A 22,575-nucleotide genomic window follows, 5' to 3' on the forward strand; every position below is an offset into this window, starting at 1 on the left:
ACCGACTATGTGGAAGACATCGCCATCCCAGCGATAGAGCAACAAATCTCAAACTTCCCTCTTGGCAAAGCTTTAGTCATCATGTCTGACCCATTATCATCAGTATGAATCTTTTCAAGTTCAAGCATCTTGCATTCCAAGATATCTCTTATCCAATGATATCTCGTGTCAATATGTTTTGACCTGTAATGAAACGTAGAATTCTTTGCAAGATGAACTGCACTCTGACTATCACAGTAGAGCACATACCTGTCTTGAACAAACCCAAGCTCCTGGAGAAACTTCTTCATCCATAGCATTTCTTTACTGGCCTCGACAGATGCTATGAACTCAGCTTCAGTGGTAGACAAAGCAACACACTTTTGCAACCTTGATTGCCATGAAACTGCTCCCCCTGCATAGGTAATCAGATAACCTGAAGTAGATTTCCTGGTGTCAATGTCTCCGGCCATATCTGAATCAGTGTACCCGGTAAGAATAGGTTTCCCTATACCAAAACACAAACTCAAACTTGAAGTACCCCGAAGATATCTTAGAATCCACTTAACAGCATCCCAATGTTCTCTCCCTGGAGTTGAGAGAAATCTGCTAACAACACCCACTGCATGAGCAATATCTGGTCTCGTACATACCATGGCATACATCAAACTACCAACAGCTGAAGAATAAGGAATTCTTTGCATTTCTTCCTTCTCTTCCTCACTAGAAGGACATTGCTTCTTGCACAACTTGAAATGCATATCAAGAGGTGTACTGACTGGTTTAGCCCCATTCATATGAAATCTCTCGAGAACTTTCTCAATGTATTTCTCTTGAGATAACCACAACTTCTTGTTCTGCCTGTCACGGATGATCTTCATCCCAAGAATTTGCTTTGCTGGCCCCATGTCCTTCATAGAAAAGGACTTACTCAACTCTTGTTTCAACTCTTGAATTCTTGAGGTATTGTGACCAACAATCAACATATCATCAACATAAAGCAGCAGTATAACAAAGTCATCATCAGAATACCTGTTCACAAAAACACAGTGGTCTGAAGAAGTCTTCTTGTACCCATGCTTACTCATAACAGAAGTAAACTTTTTGTACCACTGCCTCGGAGCTTGCTTCAAACCATACAAACTCTTCTTCAATCTGCAAACATAATCCTCTTTTCCTTTGACCTTGAAACCCTCAGGCTGCTCCATATATATCTCCTCATCCAAATCACCATGGAGAAAAGCTGTCTTCACATCCATCTGCTCAATTTCTATATCCAAACGGGCTGCTAGTCCCAACACAACTCTGATGGAAGAAAATTTCACAACAGGAGAGAAAATCTCATCAAAATCAATACCTTTCTTCTGGCTGAAACCCTTCACCACCAATCTAGCTTTGAACCGTGGAACTGAAGTGCCCTCTTCATGTTTCACTCTGTAGACCCACCTGTTTTTCAAAGCTTTCCTGTTCTTTGGTGCCCTCACCAACTCAAAGGTATCATTTGCATATAAGGAGTTCATCTCATCCTGCATAGCCTCAAGCCATTGTCTCTTTTGCTCACTTTCCATAGCTTCTTCATAAGACTCAGGTTCTCCCCCGTCAGTCAAAAGCACATACTGACTGGGAGAATAACGAGTAGATGGTCTCCGTTCCCTATCAGACCTTCTCGGAAGATCAACTGGAACCTGTGAAGGAACTTCTTGTTCCTGGTGCACAACATCATCAACATGACCATCTGCATCAACTGTATCACCCTGATAGTCCGGTACAGGATCACCATTCTGACCATTTTCCTGAACCTCATAAACATCATCTGTATCTCTGCGGGAAACTGGCTCAATGTCAATCAAACTTCCACTGTCACGAGATTCTGGCTTTTTCACTTTGTCAATATCTTCAATGGTTTGATTTTCAAAGAACACTACATCACGGCTTCTGATTAGCTTCTTCTGAACTGGATCATACAGCCTGTAGCCAAATTCATCAAACCCATAACCAATGAAAATGCATTCTCTAGTCTTCGAATCCAACTTAGATCTCTCATCTCTTGGAACATGCACAAATGCCTTACAACCGAAGACTTTAAGGTGATCGTAAGAAACTTCCTTTCCACACCAAACTTTATCAGGAACTTCATTTTTCAAAGCAATAACAGGAGATAAGTTGATAACATGAACAGCTGTGGAAACTGCCTCAGCCCAAAAAGAACTAGGCAACTTTGCATCATCAAGCATACATCTGACTCTCTCCATAATTGTCCGGTTCATCCTTTCTGCTAAGCCATTTAACTGAGGAGTCTTAGGAGGAGTTTTCTGATGCCTAATACCGTACCTTCTGCAGTACTCATCAAACGGTCCACAATATTCACCGCCATTATCAGTACGGATGCACTTCAATTTCTTCCCTGTCTGTCTCTCAACAAGGGCATGAAACTCTTTAAACACACTAAGCACATCACTTTTGTGCTTCAAAGTATAGACCCAGAGTTTCCTAGAATAGTCATCAATAAAGGTTACAAAGTAATATGCACCTCCAAGTGACCTAACCTTCATTGGTCCACACACATCAGAATGTATCAACTCAAGTGGCTCTGACATTCTTGTAGGAGGATGGCTCATGAAAGAAACCCTTCTCTGTTTTCCAGCCAAGCAGTGAACACACTTGTCCAATCTAGCCTCCTTTACCCCAGAAAGCTTACTCTTCTTGGCAAGGTAATCAATCCCCTTCACACTCATGTGACCGAGTCGTTTATGCCACAATTCTGATGCACATTCTTTTTCTACAACATTCACTGAATCATCAGAAACAGAACTTTGCAAAGAGTACAAGTTAGAAGACTTGTTACCTCGTGCAACAACTAGTGAGCCTTTAGTGATCTTCCAATGCCCATCACCAAAAAAACAACAGAAACCATCATCATCAAGTTTTCCTGTAGAAATAAGATTCAATCTGATATCTGGTGCATGCTTGACATCTTTAAGTACCAACTTTGTGCCATTGCTTGTCTCCAAACAAACCGTACCAGTACCCGTCACCTTCACCTGACCATCATCACCCATTCTGAGCTCTCCAAAGTCACCTGGAGTATATGAAGAAAAGAATTCCTTCCTTGGTGTAACATGGTAGGTTGCACCTGAATCCACAATCCAAGTTGTATCATGGCATGCAACGTTGATGGCGTTTTCATCACAGGCAACAAGTAAATCTGTTCTAACTGTTGCAACTTGATTCCCGGTGTCACCATCTTTATTGTCTTGCTTCTTTTCTCTTTTCCACTTGAAGCAATATTTCTTGATGTGACCTTTCTTACCACAATAATGACATTCAATATCCTTGTACCTTGACCTTGACTTGCTTCTGCTTTTATCTCTACCCCTCTGACCCTTTTGCTTGTTTCTCCCCCTATCATCTGTAACCAAAATATCTGACTGAGAAGTAGATGTGTCTTGAGATCTTCTTCTTGCTTCTTCATTCAAGATACCACTCTTGACATATTCCATGGTCACAACACCGTTGGGAGCAGAATTGGTCAATGAAACTCGAAATGTTTCCCAAGAATCTGGTAGAGTATTAAGCAACCAGAGACCAAGTACCTCATCCTCAAATTTGATGCCCATACCAGACAATTGATCAAGAACGCCCTGAAAATCATTAACATGATCATTGATCAATGTACCTTCCCTGTATCTTATATTCATCATCTGTTTCAGCAAAAACAATTTGTTATTGCCTGTCTTAGAAGCATACAGGGTCTCAAGTTTATTCCATAGGCTCCTGGCATGTGTCTCATTAATAATGTGGTTCAAAACATTATCTTCAACCCACTGTCGAATATATCCACAAACTTGTTGGTGTTCAAAGTCCCACTCCTCATCTGACATATTTTCAGGCTTTGCACTTGCAAACACAGGTAGATGTAACTTTTTCACAAACAGGAGATCCTTCATCTTGGCTTTCCAAATGTGATAATTTCTACCATTCAATCGTACCATATTACTCATATTTGTTTCCATCTCAAATATATCCAATTAACAACCAAGGCTGTCAAAAAATACCAAATCAACAACCAGGGCTCTGATACCACTTTGTTGGGAAAAATCCCACCTCCTGTGACAATCAAAATCACAGACCCGACACGGTACACAAATACGAGATAATACACAATAGCCCAAAATAAATATGAACACAAGGAACACAAGATTTACGTGGAAAACCCCAAAACCACGGGGAAAAACCACGGGCCACCAACAACAACAATTTCCACTATCACAAATCTCGGGTACAAAGTTTCAGGCTACCACGTGAGCCATACATCCACAAATCATCAAATACAACAACTCCTAGGCCAAAACATTCTTACACATTCACAGGCTAAACATAATAATATCTCGTACTCAAAATATTCAACCACCACTAATATGATAAAATGAATACAAATAGTACGAGAATATCCAAAAGATGCCTGGAATAAATACAAGCTGACCTCAAATATTTGATGAAGGTAGTACCCAAAAGTTTCAGCAAATCCACGACAAAGTTGCACCAAAATGAAGAAGAAAGAAGAATAGGTGATTTTCTTTCTCCCTTGCTGCTGCCTACTGCCGAAAAATGGAAATGAATGGGAATTGAGTGGTGGAATGCTGATGAGTGGAGTGTAGTTGGTGGAATATTTCAACACCAACAAAGACATAGGAAACAAACAAAAATAGGTGGAATCCTCTCTTTTTTTTTTTTCTTGTCTGCCAACATGCTTCAACTTTTCTTATTTTCCACATAGGATGGACCCAACACATTAGCCATTTATTCTTTGCCGACTCGACAGCTTTATCTTCTTCAAGGCCACTGATGAGGAAGCAAATAAACTGAAAACCCTTCTTTCTGACTATGAGATAGCATCAGGTCAAAGCATTAATCTGTCCAATCCCTCCTTGGCCTTCAGCAAAAACACTCCGGGTACTGTGAGGGATCATCTTAGTAATATTTTGGGAATTAAGTACAGCAGTAACAATGGTAATTATCGATGATGATTGGAAGGAACAGGACTGAAATTTTAAGCTTCATTAAGCATCGCACAGTCAACCACAGATTCATATCTAGAGCGGGGAGGGAGGTTCTTCTGAAATCTATTCTACAAGCTCTACCTACTTATTCCATGGGGGTCTTCCTTTTGCCAAGGGGTCTAATCAAATTAAGCTGTTGAGAATACTATGAACGTGGAAAGGTGGTGGGGGTAACAGCAGAGGTATTATCTGGAAATGGAAAAAATGGGATTTTTTGTGTAGGCCAAAAAAGTGGGGTGGTCTTGGCTTCTGGGATTTTCATAACTTCAATCTAGCTCTTCTATGCAAGCAATCATGGAGGCTAACAAATGACCCCGACTCACTGATTTCTAAAGTTTTTAAGGCGAGATATTACCCTAACTCGTCCTTCCTTGATGCTAATTTATCTGGAGCAGTATGATGGCTACCCAAGAAATCATCCGCAAACATTCAAGATGGGGTGATAATTGGCTTCCGGACAACAACAACCCAAAGATTTTGTCATTCCCATTGATCCCAATACTCATGATTGGGATGAATCCACAATTCGGAATATCTTCATTCCCAGAGATGCCGACTTAATTATGAATCCAATCAACAAGTGCAGGACAAGACCATATGGGGCCCAGAAGAAAATTAAATGGCAAATTCTCTGTTACAAATCTATATGTGGTGAGCTGAGCTGAGCGAAGAGGATACCAAAGATTGGAGCAGTATCTGGCAGTGTAAGATACCTCCTAAAGTCAAAACATTCCTTGTAACTCATGTCTCCCTACCAAAGACAAGCTCAGACAAAGGCATGTCAACTGTGATGAAAAATGTTGTTTATGTAGCAATGGACCTTTTTGTAGAATGTGATTATGCAAGGGCGTGCTGGAATTTTTTACAGTTCCATGCTCTCAACAACACAGCGGTAAACTTCCAATCTTGGCTGTGCAATGCACTGGAGATTTTATCAGACCAACAGTGCTGCAGGTACCTATGGGATCTTAGAAACAACATCATCTAGAAAAATCAGACCATGGAGTCAGCTAGAAGCCTCACAATTAAGGCAACAACTTTCTACTCACCCTGGCTTGCAGCAAACACAGAGGTAACCATTGGCACCCAGGATCGATGGAGAAAACCACAACAGGGCTTCACGTAGATGCTGCCATTAATAAGGATGAAGGTTGCATGGGCTTTGGTTGCGTTTTGAGGGACGAACATGGGCATTTCATTGCAGCAAGGGGAGCTCACTGGAGGGGAAAGCTCACACCCAGAGTGAATCTCTCACCTGCCTCAAACCTCTTCCATTCAACAACATCATAATTGAGACTGACTCCCAACAAGTTGTCCAGAGTTTTAATTTCAGGAACGGAGAGTCTTCTTTTCATTTGATCCTTGCAGATATCAAAAACTTAATGAGATTGTTTACTCATGCTAGTTTAGTTTTCACTAAGAGATCTGCGAACCACGCGGCCCATCTGTTAGCTAGGCCGTCTGTTTCTTTGTCTGGTTGCTCGGAGTGGTTCACGGACCCTCCTCCTATCATTTGTAATACCCTAGCTTCATTTGGACTTGAATTAATGCACTGTCTTTGTTTTCAAAAAAAAAAAAAAGCTAACAGAGAACTGCATTAGGAATGGACTTTCACACACTTGTTCTTTCCCCTTTTAGAGAGCTCCAGAACTTGACAATTGAGACACCTATAAAGTGCTCTAAGGAATATAATAGGTGTTCATAAGACCATTCCGGCCTTCTCCATAGCTCCATGATGTTCATTTGCTTCCTAATGCTCTTCAATATATTCCTAGTTTCAAAACTTGATTAAAATTGCTCTAAAATGCTACAATTTCTCTTTAGTTGTGAATAATTGAACTTAGAAATGAAAACAACATAACTAAGTCATAATTCACACAAGATCATATCGAATCAATTATATTTCCAAGTAAAATAAGCTAAGGTTAAATATTAGTGAAAATATAAACATTTACACACTTAACATATATCGTTAGGGTTTTAATTATATCATCATCGCACTAATCATGTCGTCCCACCAAATCAATGTTGCCACTTTAATCAAACTTGTCATCTTACCAAAATAACCATCAATTCTACCATTATTATTCGATTACTATATATAAGAGACATAAATACCATACACACCACATCATCTTCCACTATAAATGGCCATGATCAATGAAAAGAATGGGAGATGATCGATCTACACTCTCCCAAAATTACATATATATTCTAGGCCTGGGACTCTCTATACAAATGTATATGTACAAAACTCCCTTCAAATATAATGAATTTGACTTGACATCGCCGGAAAAGACATGTGATTTTCACGCAAATATATATATATATATATATATATATATATATATCTAGTATAACTCCTTTATATATTTTGTTCCACATCACTAGTCAAATAAAGAGTAGCATTGAGTAGCTCGCATTATTGGGCTAGACCATTGGGCAAACCTACTAAATTTCATGCTAGCTCGTTGGAGTTATCGAACTTGTCAAATTTTGACCTTTTTTTTTTGTTGTATAATCCTTAAATTTTTTGATTTTATCAAGTTAACTCAATGATTTCATTCTATGCATGGTTGACATCAATACTTTCAAAAATAAATAAATAAACTTGTGTGAGACTGTCTCACAGATCTTTATATTGGAAAATGTAGTATTAATCAATAATAAAATGTTTATTACTTATATGCAAAATTGTAATACTTTAAAAAAATGTAATATTTTTACATTTTGATTTTAAAGTATTACATTTTTTCCTTATAAGTAACAAATATTTGTCAATATTACTTATAAAAATACTTTTGATAAAAAATGTAATATTTTTACATCAAATTGTAAAAATATTACACTTTCCATTATAAATAACAAATAATTTATTCCTTATTAGTATTACATTTTTTAGTTTTTTTTTTTTCGAGTACTATAAGTGTTACACTTTTTACATCAAATTGTAAAAAAAATGTATAATATTATCATTTATCATATTAAATTAATTTTTAGTAAAATTAAAAATATTACTAAAATTGTAAAAATATTACACTTTCCATTTTTACATTTTTTTTACATCAAATTGTAAAAATATTACACTTTCCATTATAAGTAACAAATAATTTATTCCTTATTAGTATTACATTTTTAGGTATAAGTTTTACATTTCAATATTTTTACCCGACCTGACTCGTCTCACGAATCTTTATCCTTGAGACATTCTTATACAAGTGTAATAAAAAAATGTATAATATTACCATTTATCATATTAAATTAATTTTTAGTAAAATAATTCAGTGTTAGTAATTTTCACCCAATTATAATAATTTATTAAATTGTTAGCTTTTGTATTTATACCAAATGTGTACGAGTGGCCGGAATCCGTGTAGGAATCTCCACAGAGAATGAAGAGAACATTCCAAATTCCAACACCAATCAGGGCGTGTCAGCAAAGCAGTGTGGTCCCCATTTTCAATGATTATACAAAAGGGATAATTCACTTGGACCTTGACATTTGGATAAATTAATTTCGACCACCTGAAGTTTTATTAATTAGAAACTAAACACCGTAAATTTCATTTTTTGTTTTACTAAATTTCAACAACCATGTAAATGCAATGACTATCATTCTAAATGGGTGATCATAAATTTTTGAATTTTGATGGTGGGGTTTAGATTATTTGAGTTGAAAATATTTGCAAAAATATAGAACAATATTATCTTGTAAAGAATTATTAGTATTTTAAAAAAATCAATTTAAAAGAACTTTAAATTGAAATTTGTCGAACGAGCCTATCTATAAACAAAAAATGATGACTTAACTTAGTGTATACTAAAGATCATGTTAGCTTTAGTCTAAGTACTATATAAATGAGTCCAACCGGTTGCCCCAAATGGACTGAGTTCAATCATTATTGTGGACTGTAGTGCACATAGTTGTGTGGACCACGATCTAAAAAAAATAAAATATATTATTTTAATTTATAAAATACATTATTTTAAAACATAAAATACATTTTTAATTCATAAAATACAATATTTTACACTAAAAATTTAATTATTCTAACACATAAAATACATTATTTTAATTTATAAAATACATTATCTTACAATAGAAATTTCATTATTCTAAAACAGATAAAGTACATTATTCTAACATATAAAGTGTATTATTCTAACTCATAAAATACATTATCTTACTCCAAAATACTTATTATTCTAACACATGCGCGAAGTAAATAATTTTTGTTTTAATATCAAAATAATATCATTTTGGACTGTGTTTATTAACACAGCTATGTTGACAGTAATTTGCCAATTGAGTTGGAACCAAGTTTGAGGCTAATTATCCACCCTTTTGACACCTTCTACATAATTAGGTTAACCTTTAATAACACATCAGGGGTGAATATATAATTATATAAAAGATAGGGATCGAATTTGTACACTTATAAACCTTAGGGGGTCCGATGAAATTACCCTCATGGCATATATATATATATATAAGATAAAGATTATTAGCCCTAAGAAATTCTCCCTCCAAGTTTCGAGGCAAAAATCATTTCTATTTGTAAAAGTCCCGCCATGGCCGCAGAGCTAAATCAAGAGGTGATGGAGGCACCGGCGGGCGCTGTGGATCCGGAAATCGTTGACGACATGGAGATTGATGATGAGAAAACCCCAACGAATTCGCCGTCGAAACCCGACCCCTTCGAATCCCCACCGCCGCCACCGGTGCTGGCGGTGAAGCATCGGAGCCGGATCAATTGTGAGGAAGAGGACATCTGGAAGGTGACGTCGAGGAAACTGTTCGAGGAAAGCTCGCCTGCTCTGCCGCCCCCAACGGCCATCCCCGCCGCCGGTGCCGAAGAGGCGAAAGAGACTGTTGAGTTACAAGGATGAGCCGACAGAGTAAAAAATTGAAGGTCGATATATAGATGATTTTTTTTTTTAAAAGATAGATTGAATTTGTACACAGGTGGGTGGATTAATTTTAATAATTGATTCTCTAAGATATTTGTATTGTAAGTCTTGTTGATGATTTTACAGAAAGGACTAATTGACTATAATTTTGTTATTATTATTGCTATGAGAATTTATTTTTCTCATTATTATTATTGTTGCTGCTTTGCTAGTGCTATGGCATACTTTGTGTTGATAAACCTAATTGTGTAGAATTATTGTACATTTCTCTGTAAACTATTTAACACCATAAAGAAAAGGTGTATATATAGTTGACAATATTTGTAAATAAATAGTCATTGATAACCTTCCCCCGAATGGTTGAATCCCCAACCTCACTGTCGCGGGTGAGACTCGATTCCTGGTCTCTTCTCCCAAACTTCACTCATGTGACCAATTGAACTGCTCATGCGAGTTAGTAATTGATAACCTAATGATACAGTGGGGGGTGTTTGGTTATTGGCTGATTTGATCAAAATTAGCTGATTGACCGGGTCAATATGCTGTTATAAGTGTTTGGTAAATGGTTGACTGAGCCAATCAGCCAAAAAATGAAACGCTAGAGTAAGCAGCGTTTTGAGCCGCTGATGGGAGTATATTTATTAAATGACAGTTTTAATCACACCTTTCTGCTGCTTCTTCACCATTTCTAGATCTGCATTTTACATAGAAACAATTGGAGCAGCATTTCTAATGGATTTCACTCAAGTTTTCCCATGTTCATCATCATCCTCAAAACTCAAAACTCACAAATTTTTTAAGTCACTAATTAAAAAAAAAAAAAAAAAAAAAAAACTACAACAACCAAATTTAGAACTTACAAAATTTTTCCCATAGTGTGTGGTCCTGTAGATTGCCATCGATTTAAGTTTATATAATAATAATAATAATAATAATAATTTACTCACGATTTCTCTATACCCAAAGCCAATGATTGAACTCTTAACCTTTAGTTAAGGGTGAATAATTCCCTTCTACCCAACCACACCCTCTAGGTTGTTGTGAATAAGGTTCAAATTAGCTATTGAACGAAACATGAAGGTGCAATTTGACCATTGAACGGGAAAAAAAAAGTGCAATTAGGTCACTCAACACTCTAAATGTATACAATTTCATCTGATAGCAGGTTAATACCCCGTCTAGCAAGTTGCATGTTGACGTGGACGATGATTTGACATTTTTTTTAAATTTCCTTTTCATTTCTTCTTTTTATTTTTGAAAACTCTTTTCTATCATAAAATCTACTGCAATATATATTCATTTTTTTGAAAGATATATATTCAATTTATAATTTTATATAATAATTAAGATGTTAATAAATAGAGTGAAACATGATTTCCTTCGCAATGCACTACTTTAGAGCTAAATTAAGTAAAAGTTAGACCAAACACTACTTTGGTGCAAAAACCTCTCTTCACAGTGCATGTCCTATCATTATAATTTGCAAAACATCTACTGCAGTACCTAGTTCTTTTGTATGAACATATACACCCTTTAAATATTTTTCAGCGAACCAAACCCCGGCTATAAAAAATTGAAACTACAAATTGATGAAGCTACGAACTGATAAACTTCAATCTGATGAAACCCCGAAGAAACAACGAACCAAATAGGGATTTCAGGCGTGATTTGAGAATTTCACAGTTGATTTGGAGATTTCTTATTGAAGCTTTTTTTTAAAAAAAAAAGAATGATTGAAGCTTAGTTTGCCTAATTTGCCTAGTGCATGGTGAAAGAAAGAGTAAAGGAAAAAAGGAAAAGACCAAGTGCATACTGCAACGGATTTTATGCAAGAAAAGGATTTTTAGAAGGAAAAAAAAAAAGACGAAAAGGAAATTTAAAAAAATAAATGTCAAATCATTTTCCATGTCAACATGCAACCTAACAGATGGAGTGTTAACCTGCTAAGCTATTAGGTGAAATTGCATACATTTAGAGTGTTGAATAGCTTAATTGACTTTTTTTTTTTCGTTGAATGGCCAAATTGCACTTCCACATTTCGTTTAGTGGCCAATTTGGACCTTATTCCTTATTATTATTATAAGTTAAAATAACATAATACACTCATACCCTTAAAGGAAATTTTACATGTAATCAAATATCAACTAATAACTAATTTACCAAACACATTTCTATAACCAGCTAATGCTACCAACTAGTCAAACTAGCTAACAGCTATCAGCTACCAGCTAGTCAAACTACCAATTAAGTCAATCAGCTATCAGCTACCAGCTAACAGCCAATTACCAAACACCCCATATCTTATCAACTTAATCCCTGGAAATGATTAACCCCATGTTCCATCACTGGAAAATAAACCCTCACATTTTATATTTATTTGATTTTAATTATATCCATATTTATTCACAACTTGACGGGCTACCTGAAAAGGTGGCCTAGCGGGAAGTTAGAGAATTTATGAATCACAAGTTTAATTAATTATTATCAACACTTTATCAGTCAAATATATTGCAGAAGGTATGCCTAGTTTTGTCGGCTATTATCCTATTATGTAGAAACATAGTTTTTCCTGCCACCCAAAAAAACTCAATAGGTTCGTTCAAATCCCATCAAAAGGTGTTGTGTCATATTACGTGTAGGATAACCTCATTAAGTTATCAACATGATTGAAAGTGAAAAATATATATTAAAGGATTGGTGTCCCTTTTATTCCATATAGTTATAACCATCATTGCTTGAGTAATTTAATGTGAGATATTGAAAAGGAAAGATAAACTTTGCTTGGTCATAAAATAGCTTTTTTTTTTTTTTTTTTTTTGAAAACCATAAAATAGCTTAATTATCACATAAACAATTACTTAGTAACAGACTTACCGTGACTTTCAGACCACACAATTATTGACAATAGCATACATGCACAAGAGCTAAAAATTACGTTTTCTTCTGCTGAACATCCTTGGCAACAATCTCGTGTTTCTTGGGATAAACATCTACATGGTTGTGGTATATAATAAGATTATTGGGTTTGATATTGAAATCTCTAATAAATCTATCCTTCGGAGACGATGATGGATCTTGATTTACGAACAGAAGGTCCGTGATTGCTTTCAGCATGGGATCACCGTTCATCATTGCGTCCCAATACTCTCATGGATCTCTTCTTGCTTCCGCCGAAAGAAACCCAGCCTGAAACACCAATCAAATGAAAGAATAAATAACTAAACCAAAAACATGGTTTACTAACTAGCTGGAATGGAAATCAGCTTGATTGGCATGAGTGGTCGTGCACTTTATCTGTTAAAGAGATCAGAAGTTCTAACCCCCTCTTGTATGGAAAAATCAATCTGGCCAACACTTTGTCCCAACCTTAATTGGGCTGGCCTGGTGCGAACAAGGATTAGTTTGAGTATAATATGAACTTAAAGGTGTAGGGCCTACTTAGGATATCTTGAGAAAAAGAAAAAACTAGCTGGGAATGAAAAACTAGAAAAAAAGAAAGAAGAAAGAAGAAAGAAGAATTTGTTTATTTAAACGTATCTTAACACTTACAAAACAGAGAATAGAGATCAGAAAATTAGAGAAAGGTGAGAGGGTCTTCATAGTTGTATGTAAAGTTCATCAACTATACAAGGAGATTAGGGATCTAGTGGGTTTGGTATTTATAAAATGGCAGACGAGGAGAGGACAACAACAGTTGTTATAGTTATATATACTTATACAATAATATATAAGGAGTAGTAGAATACATGTTTTGTGGCTCAACATTAGTTTAATAATAATCCTTGTTTTGTGGCTATAAACTCATTCATATTTCATCGCATAAATTGAAACCCATTGCTAAAGTCAAACATAACCTATATATTGGGTAATTAGAAGCTAACAAGTATCGTTACAACATTAGTGGAGGAGATTTAAAAAAAAAAAAAAAAAAAAAAAAAAAAAAAAAAACACTAGTGGAGGAACATTATAAATGTTCGAAAAATTTTTTGGTGACTCCAATGAAAAATAGAATGGGTGATATATCATGTCATACAAGTGGTAGGATATACGGTCATTTCGTGGTTGAAATCAAAAGTGCATAAATAGTGCTGTTAATTTGGGATAGTATGAAAATTAAGGTAAAGAAATCTTAAATTGTTTAAAGTATCTTTTCCAAACTTATGTAGGCTAAGTCATGACACAAAAGGTCTACTAGTTAAGATCTCCATGAAGTTTTTTCCGAAATAAACAAACAAACGAATGAATAAGTCATGAACCAATATAACATTATCCTTATCTACTATTAATGAATAACGATGTCAAAAGTAATGCTATATTTGGATGGTAGAGAATTGAAGAAAAAAAAATGGTGTAGAAATTTTGGATCCTTTTGTTGAGATGGAGAAGAAAATAGAATTATACTCCGTATATATTATAGAAGAAAATAGAATTATACTCCGTATATATTATAGAAAGGAAGGTTTGTCGTCGTGTAAATTGAAAACTTGTTATCTTAAACTTTTGTATTTAAGAAAAATTCTTAATTTACAAATGCTTATAAAAACACACACTATCTCAACCAAGATTTTATGGAAACGGATAAACTAAAATGCAGGATACAAAACACATCAAAAGTACAAATAAAAAAATATATATAAATCGTATCTACAAATATATTTTCTCCATGCAACATAGATACCAACCAACACATAAAAATGATGCAACTTTCTCTTCCTCTCCTTTCAACCTTCTTATCACTCACTTTCTACCATCCAAACACAGCATTAATGAAGGTCAACATGTTGAGGGACCCAAAGCTACAGTCCATTAATCAAAATGCACGGAACCTAAACTATTGTGCTTGTTCTAAACTTTTCGAGTTTGATGACAGGCACAGCAAATCCACCTAATTAAAATTGTTAATTATGACCCATAATCTGCTTCTTTTTTTTCTGTTATACATTTGTTGGGCTGTATATTTAAAAAAAAAAAAATCCATAATAGACAAAGTACAGTATCATTAGATTCCAGTTGACTTACAAATAAGTACTTATTGTATTGATGACAAGTTTTTCTGTACCAAATATTTTGGCCTTCCATGGGGGATTGGATGCAAATGCAAAGATGCTAGTCATTAATCATAATCAACAAGTTGACCATTCCTTTTTCTATAGGAAAGTGGAGATGATGCTATTAGTCAAAATGATCAAGTTGAATATAAATAATAATACAAATCCACATCTTGATAAATGATCATCATCATCTATCATCTTGCATATGTTTAAAATACCAGTGTGTTTGGGTCCATTTGTAATGGTTCATATGCCTGAAACAAAACCAATGAAGAAAATAATTCAGTCCATCGTAGTTGAATACCAGTGTGTTTAGTCACTTTATTGTCAGTTTACTCCGGGACTCCGGGAGGTATTTATAAGCAGTAAGTGGAGGTAACATAAGCATAACATACCATAATTCTGGTGAACCATTGTGAACTTATAAATGGCCTTCATGAGGGATCCAAATTTCATCGACTTCAATGGCCCCATATGTCTATAACATGAGAAATTTCAAGATTCAGTTCCAGGAATCTGTAGTGAAGTGGACAGCCTTGAAGAAACTTTTCCAGTCTTTTTTATTTTCTTAACAAAACAACACCATTACTATGAAAGGTATAATTTTTTACTGGTAAGCTTTGCTAAGTGAATATGGACAAAGCACATAAATTTACTCACACAATCTCTGTGTACCGTAGTCTCCATGCTGGGAAACCCAGGTGGCATCTTGCAGAAGCATAAACTAGTAAGAGATCAGGGTCTGGTCCACAACAACCTGTAACATCCAAGAAAGTAAGAATATTAAGGTATCGTAAGGCAAAATTAATCTAGAAAGGAGGAAAATATCTGAAAATTATATAGTATGTGAGGGAAAGTCACACACAACAGACCAATAACAGTCAGTGCATCAATTACGTCTGACTCTGTAAAAGTGTGCTTCTGCAAATTTGTGCCAGTATAATGCTTGACAAAGAGGAAATTAGCTGCTTTGCCCACTGCATGTTTTCCATCAGCTGATGAGACAAACTCCAGATTATTATACTTGTGTAAAAGTGGAGTGGGCAAAGAAGTTCTCTGCACAAAGCAATACAAAATTATTTGAGCTGCCACTCCAATGGAACCTTAGCAGGAAAAGACCACACATTTTATGTTGAATGATATGTCTTTTTTCTTTTCCTGGTACAAAAGATATCCTAATTAAGGCTAGCTGCTCACAAACACATGACATCTGGTGTCATCCTCTAGCAGAATTCCCATCTCATCAGGGGGTAAATTAAATGTTGAAAATTTTCACTTCACTTTCAGTTGTGTTGAATCTTTTTCCTGTTATAATTTTTGCTTGTTCATTATCAAGTATGGGTTTATTGCCTCCTATTATAGGTATGTAACATCTCTGTTCATGGTGAGTTCTTGATGTCCACATTTAAGTAAAGGCTGCACGATGAATGCCCAAGGGACATTGACAACAAGGAAAATATATGTAATAGGACAAGACTTTAACTAGCTCAACTTATACTCAGATTTGGCAAATTAAAAAAGATCATATATACTACATAGAACTAAAAACTATGATACCACTGTCAGTCTAATCATGCTAATTGAGGAACTCAACCTCATAGAACTTTATACGGCTCAACTCCTCCTTGATGGCTTCTTTGGACTGCTTTAGCACTCCTGCAACAACAAAAGAGGGGGCATAATGATATAGTCTTAAGTTCATCTAGCAACACATGAATATGGATGTAGTTGTCTTGTCAAATCAACATACCTTCACTATCATAGAGGGAGACGTTCTTTACACCAATAGTTGCAAGAAACTGCAGAAGTTCAAGAACTTTTGAAGTCTCTCGAGCTTCTTCGCAGTCTATAACAACTGCCAAGTGCTGAATTTTGCTGATATTTAGAGATTTGTAACTCTTCCAGAAGCCATTAGAGATAAGAAAACTCTCAATGGTTTGGGCTATGCCCAACACAAAGTACCATATACCAACAAAAAAATGTATAATAAGCCACAAGAAGTGAAGTCCAAGATTGCCACACTGCAGAAACACATGAAAGGAAGTCATTCTACATGCAATTAGAAGAACAAACTGCTCAGCATTTATCCTCCTAAAGCTAAGGCCTCAGTCCAAAAGTCATAGCTTAGCAAGATAGTCAAGGGCAAGATTTCTTGATTTAAATTGTGGGGTTATGTGATATTTTGTGATATTTCATGATGAAGAGCTCAACAGCATCCAGAAGATAACTTTTCCAGTTCTTTTGTTTGATTAAGATTGAACAAAAGTACATGAAACCAAAAAAATTGCTTCATATGCCACTCATGATGCAGCATGTTATCATTTGCTAATTAGGATGGTGAAGTCAAACGGAGATGGTGACAATGCATTTATTCACATGGAGGGGTTCACATATGGATGGTGTGCCTGGAACCATGCTATACCTATCTAGGTTTAAAATGTAGAAATGGGAATGGTGTCAAATCACAACTAGACTGTGGTTAGTGCTTAGTTGACTTTAGGTTGAATGAAACTCTCAAATCACATCTAGACATCTAGTGTAGTTGGGTCATCATTTCACCTGTTACCAAACTTGGTTCCATACCTGCAACAGATAAGTTTATTACCGAGGCACAAATCTTTACTAGTATAAGATATTTATTTCTGATCATCAGGCATCATACATATTTTTAAAAGGAATTATCTTGTTATTAACTTAACCCATCTCTGCAAATTTACAATCCTTGGACATAATAAGTTCACAAAGATTACAACTTGAACAATTCTCACATTCCTACCAAACTCCATGGAATTGCAATTCTATGGTTTAGTTGGAGGGAATTGCAATCATGGAATTGCAATTCCTAGGATCCCCCCTAGGAGTGGAATTGTAATTTCATGGTAAATGCTTATTTTACCCTCCTTTTTATTATTATATTATTATTATACAAAGGCATTTTAGTCCTTATTCACTTCTTCCCTTTCAATTCCAAATCATTATATTCATGTCTACCAAACAATGTAATTTAAATTCCCATTTTATTCTTTTTCCATCGAATTACAATTCTTTTCTTCCCTAATTCTTTCCTCCCAACCAAACACTAGTGAATTAAGACGAGAAAATATTATTACCCAAGAAGTTTGCTTTAAGAACTTTAGCAGCTTTTCTCCCAAATCCATTACCCTGCAAAATGTTTTAAAAGGTCAGGAACAGAAGAGCCTTGCACCTATTTGCTATTAAACCACAAAATACAATCCAACTAATACAAGGTTCTGTGTCTAACATTAACTCATGCCTCTGAGCCAGTGAGACTACAAGATTGAAATCAAGCTTTGGCATTTCTGCTGTGCAAAGGATCTTAATAATTGCTAAATCAGGAGACTAGCAACTACACAAAAAGTTCGTTCAATATAACAGTAGTTTTAAATTCCCCACAACAAGCAAATCCAAGAAGATTCATAAACAGGTGCATGAATCACATTTAAAAAAAAAAAAAAATTCTGAACAGAAAAAAAATAAACAAAAAAACAAAAAATTTGATGAAAATTAAATTCTTTCAATTTTCAGGGAAGAGGCTTCAGGAGCTGGGAGAGCGAAGTACGAACAAATCACCGAGTATTTGCTGGTTTTAAGGAGGCTTACAATGCATGACTCAATACTCTATCTCGCTAAGTGAATGAAAACCGTAGAAATACCCAACCCAATCCAACCTGTCATGGCCCGCCCAAAGCAGATATTGCATTCAAAATCACCACACTCGCAATTAACATCAGTAGAAGAAGACACATCTAATGATTCACCACTCCCACTCACTGCTCACAGTCTCACAGAAAACAACAACCACCAAATTTCGAGTTAATCACAATTCACAGCATTCAACAGTCATCACAACAATATTCACAAATCACAACCAAATCATATATTCATATTCATTAACAATAATCATAAAAATTAAAGAAAATTAAAGGAGAGTGGAGGAGCAGCAGTACGCCAGTAGCCCAGTACCGTGAGAAAATTAAAGCAGCGTAGAGGGATAGAGGAGTAGCCGGTAGGCTGGTCGCGGTCGCGGAGCAGGCTGGCCGGCGGTCGCATTCGCGGAGCAGGCTAGTCGCGTGGCGGAGCAACGTTGGTCGCATTCAAGGAGCAGGGCTGGTCGGCGGTCTCGCCGTCTCGCGGAGCAGGGCTGGTCAGCGTCGGTGATCGGCCCCGTCGGTGAGATTCGCCGCTTCGCTAATCGCAATCGCAGGTTTCGGCCGTTTCGCCGTTCGCAGCTGAGGACTGAGGAGTGAAACGTGGACATAGGGATTCTGTTTTAAGCTCTGACTAAAAGTCTAAAACTTGTATCTTCAAAAAAAAAAAAAAAAAAAAGTCTAAAACTTATACGGAGTAATTTTTTTTAAAAAATATAAAAATATATATATATGGGCCGCTCACGGGTTATACAGGTTCAGCCCGTCTAGCCCGTATCAAATACGGGTTATATGGGCCGAGCCAAATACAGTACGGGTCGGGATTCTACGATCCAACCCGTCAAAACGCAGATTAAACAGTAACAACTCAACGGGTTGTGAGTAAGTTTTGACAACTTTAGATACGTGGGTGTGCGCAAAGATGTATAGAGAGAGGGATACACGGGGATCTAAATGGCGCCACTTACTACTTGTTGATACGAATTTCGAAAGCGAGACAACTGAGACAAAATGAAAATGGAATTGGATTGGGGATTTATTTCTATATCGTTAGACGCAAATTATATCGTGGACCGTGGTCCACAATGCATTGTGGACCGCGGTCCCAAAACGACGTCGTTTCGATTAATGAAAACAGATGGATGAATTCGTGCCACTCACTTTCATTTCATATATATTGCAGTTACATTTCAACACAACTTCAGTTACATTTCAACACAACCGTAGTTACATTTCAACGCAACTACAGTTACATTTTAATATAACTACAGTTTTATTCGATAATATAAAAACACAAATGTGAAACTGTTATTCAGTATCTGTTCATATACACTGCAGTTACATTTCAACACAACTACAGTTACATTTCAATATAACTACAGTTTCATTCGATAATATCAAAACAAATGTAAGGCAACAGTATCTTTTGAGATGAACTGTAGTGTCAATTACGGGCTCCGTCTCCCACTTACTGAAACGACGTCGTTTTGGGACCGCGGTCCACGATATAAGAACTGATCGTTAGATCTCAAGCACTCAACTCAATTAATAATTTTAAGTACAGCTTAACGCAGGGGTCATGCATGCCCATGCGACATCGTTTCAACCGAGGTAGGTTGCAGGCAGGCAACATTGAGGAAGAGACTCATCACTCATCAATCATGGATGACTATTCATATAATTCATTACCGTGATTGCCATTCCTCTGATTTTTCTTTAATTATTTTTAAAAATTCATAAATATGTCACTAATATTATGTACGTCCCTTTTACTAAAAGGGAACAAATATTACTTATTTAATTCCCTTTCACCTAATGCCGTAAGGAAAATATATACTCGAGTTGAGTACATGAGTAATATTTTTGTTATTAATAAGACAGAACGATTTAGATAGTATCGACCTAAATCGAGATTCCAAGTAAAATAGCTCCTTTTTAATTTATATAAAATATAATTTGAAGGAAAAGGATCTGCATTAGCAACAGTAAAACCAAATCGAAGTAGAAAATAGATAGAATTTCAGGAAATAGAGAAGCAACCCACAAAGCACTTCAGGAGACGTTTTGACATTATCAATGAATCTCAAAATAGTAATGTTTCCTTTTCATGCCAAAGCTTCTTTGAGTAGTTGTCGCCTTCATTACCCAAATCAAATCATGTATCTAGCCAGCAGTCACCGAGGTCGCATTTAATCACTTGGCGTTATCCCCACATTGGTCAAAGAATTGAATTGATTTTGCAGTGAAACAGAAAGTTCAGTTCAAGTCTGCTTTATTATCAATTCAATGTCTGCCCCAACTTCAGCCAGCTTTGGATCCTTAGCCGCCTTGGCTGCTTTTGCAATACTTTCTACGTCAAAGTCTAATGCAATTCTTCTAACAACCCCATCAAGCATCTGTAATAGTAGGGATCACAAGAATATGAAGGGGCGGTTTTAGAGCAAATATGCAACGGCAGCACTTTTTTGGCGCAGGTGCGCAGCATATTAAGCTAGCTTAGTGCTATTATATTACAAGCATCATCAATCAACAGAACAGGATCAACTTTTATTTAGACCATTCACATTTTAAAGAGCAACTGTTTCTAAACATACCAGTGATCCAATGGCAACCAGAACTCGGAATTTTGAATCAGCTTCAACACTTTCCTCTTCTGCAATCTTTTGGAAAGGAAATTCTAAATTTAAATATTATAGATAAATAGAGGGAGGGAGAGAGGAAGTACTAATGGATGCAACAACTAGGCTTAGGTCATTTACAAGGTGAAATTAGTAGAACAATAGATACCTCAAGAGCTGCTGAAAGAACTTGAGATTGACCTTCCTCATCCTTCTTTTCAATCAAAAGAACAGCATAGCTAAAGATCCAACAAAATTTTTAAAAAACAACAATAGGTGAGCAGCATGAGAAGTTCAGCAAGACAGCAAACAACATAAATCAGTACATCCAGCGAAGATAAGAATTCAAAAAATAGATGTTGCAATACTTACTTGAGTACCATTGTTGAATAAGAAAGTTGTACGTTTTTATTTGAGGATAGATAACAGCTTGAGAAAGCATCTAGAATCTACAAAAAGAAGTGACCAGGCACAGTAGATTTTAATTCAGAACATTCAAAAAAATATGTTAATTCAATACAAGAAAACTATAAAATGTAACAGCACAAACAGTACTAGGCTACTAGCTAATAAACATCTTAAGAAGAAGTTGCCAAGTTGAGCACTGAAATCCTAACAGAAGAAATGACATGGAGCATGTTCTTAGCATCGCTTGCTACCCATCTTTTCTTTGAAAATGAATCAATAAAGAAGCAGGCAGCATATGCAGGAAGAATAAATGAAAAGTGGAAGCAACAAGCAAACAGAAGAAACCCTCAACCCAGTTACCAACAGGTTCACACTTGCATACCAATTACCATGGCATGAATTTGAAAATCAAATTGATCAACATTTTAAATTTGAATTACCGGAGTATTTATTATTCAGGGAAGGATACTAACCTCTCCACGATTTTTTATTAACCAATCATAAAACAACGAATTCTTGAAGAGATTAGTCACAGCACGGATGCTTGTTAGAAGATTTGCAGGAAGGGGAGGATTAACAGTCACCTTCTTCATCAACTCAATGAGTGTATCTGGTGAAAACAAATAAAGGACTAAAGCAATTGCCAACCTCAAATGAGAGTTCTACAATAAGCATAAGCAACAGTATAAAAATTACTAGAAAGAAAATCAGATACCATTATCGTGGTTGACATGTTTGAGTAGGATATTTGCCCCATCGGGGTGTAAAATTATCATCCTCAAGATATCAATAACTGCCAAAAGAAAGAAGCAAATAATAGAAACTGTCATCAAACCTTAACGAGAGGTTTTTGAAAAATAATAATAATAAAATACTCTGT

General features: G+C 35.9%; 2 protein-coding genes and 1 long non-coding RNA gene across 3 annotated transcripts; all 3 read right to left on the bottom strand.

Annotated features, from left to right (window-relative positions):
* Positions 1-12,789: 12,789 nt before the first annotated feature.
* LOC116003528 lies at positions 12,790-13,598 on the bottom strand. Its single transcript, XR_004094675.1, has 2 exons — positions 13,500-13,598; positions 12,790-13,136 (listed from the first exon to the last, which is right to left on the bottom strand). It is a non-coding gene; the product is annotated as an uncharacterized LOC116003528 (long non-coding RNA).
* A 1,334-nt stretch (positions 13,599-14,932) lies between these two features.
* Positions 14,933-19,275, bottom strand: LOC116003760 (dehydrodolichyl diphosphate synthase complex subunit nus1-like). The gene is made up of 8 exons (XM_031243679.1): positions 18,986-19,275; positions 18,112-18,163; positions 16,752-17,022; positions 16,596-16,657; positions 15,874-16,057; positions 15,662-15,758; positions 15,397-15,479; positions 14,933-15,255 (listed from the first exon to the last, which is right to left on the bottom strand). Exons 1-8 carry the CDS (start codon positions 19,114-19,116, stop codon positions 15,248-15,250), a joined length of 888 nt encoding a protein of 295 aa, XP_031099539.1. The 5' UTR covers positions 19,117-19,275; the 3' UTR covers positions 14,933-15,247.
* Positions 19,276-20,582: 1,307 nt separating this feature from the next.
* Positions 20,583-22,517, bottom strand: LOC116003761 (phospholipase A-2-activating protein-like). Its single transcript, XM_031243680.1, has 6 exons — positions 22,411-22,517; positions 22,169-22,305; positions 21,660-21,736; positions 21,457-21,526; positions 21,264-21,329; positions 20,583-21,065 (listed from the first exon to the last, which is right to left on the bottom strand). Exons 1-6 carry the CDS (start codon positions 22,469-22,471, stop codon positions 20,931-20,933), a joined length of 546 nt encoding a protein of 181 aa, XP_031099540.1. The 5' UTR covers positions 22,472-22,517; the 3' UTR covers positions 20,583-20,930.
* Positions 22,518-22,575: the final 58 nt, after the last annotated feature.

Source organism: Ipomoea triloba, chromosome 14, assembly GCF_003576645.1.
Source record: "Ipomoea triloba cultivar NCNSP0323 chromosome 14, ASM357664v1".
Taxonomy (NCBI): domain Eukaryota; kingdom Viridiplantae; phylum Streptophyta; class Magnoliopsida; order Solanales; family Convolvulaceae; genus Ipomoea; species Ipomoea triloba.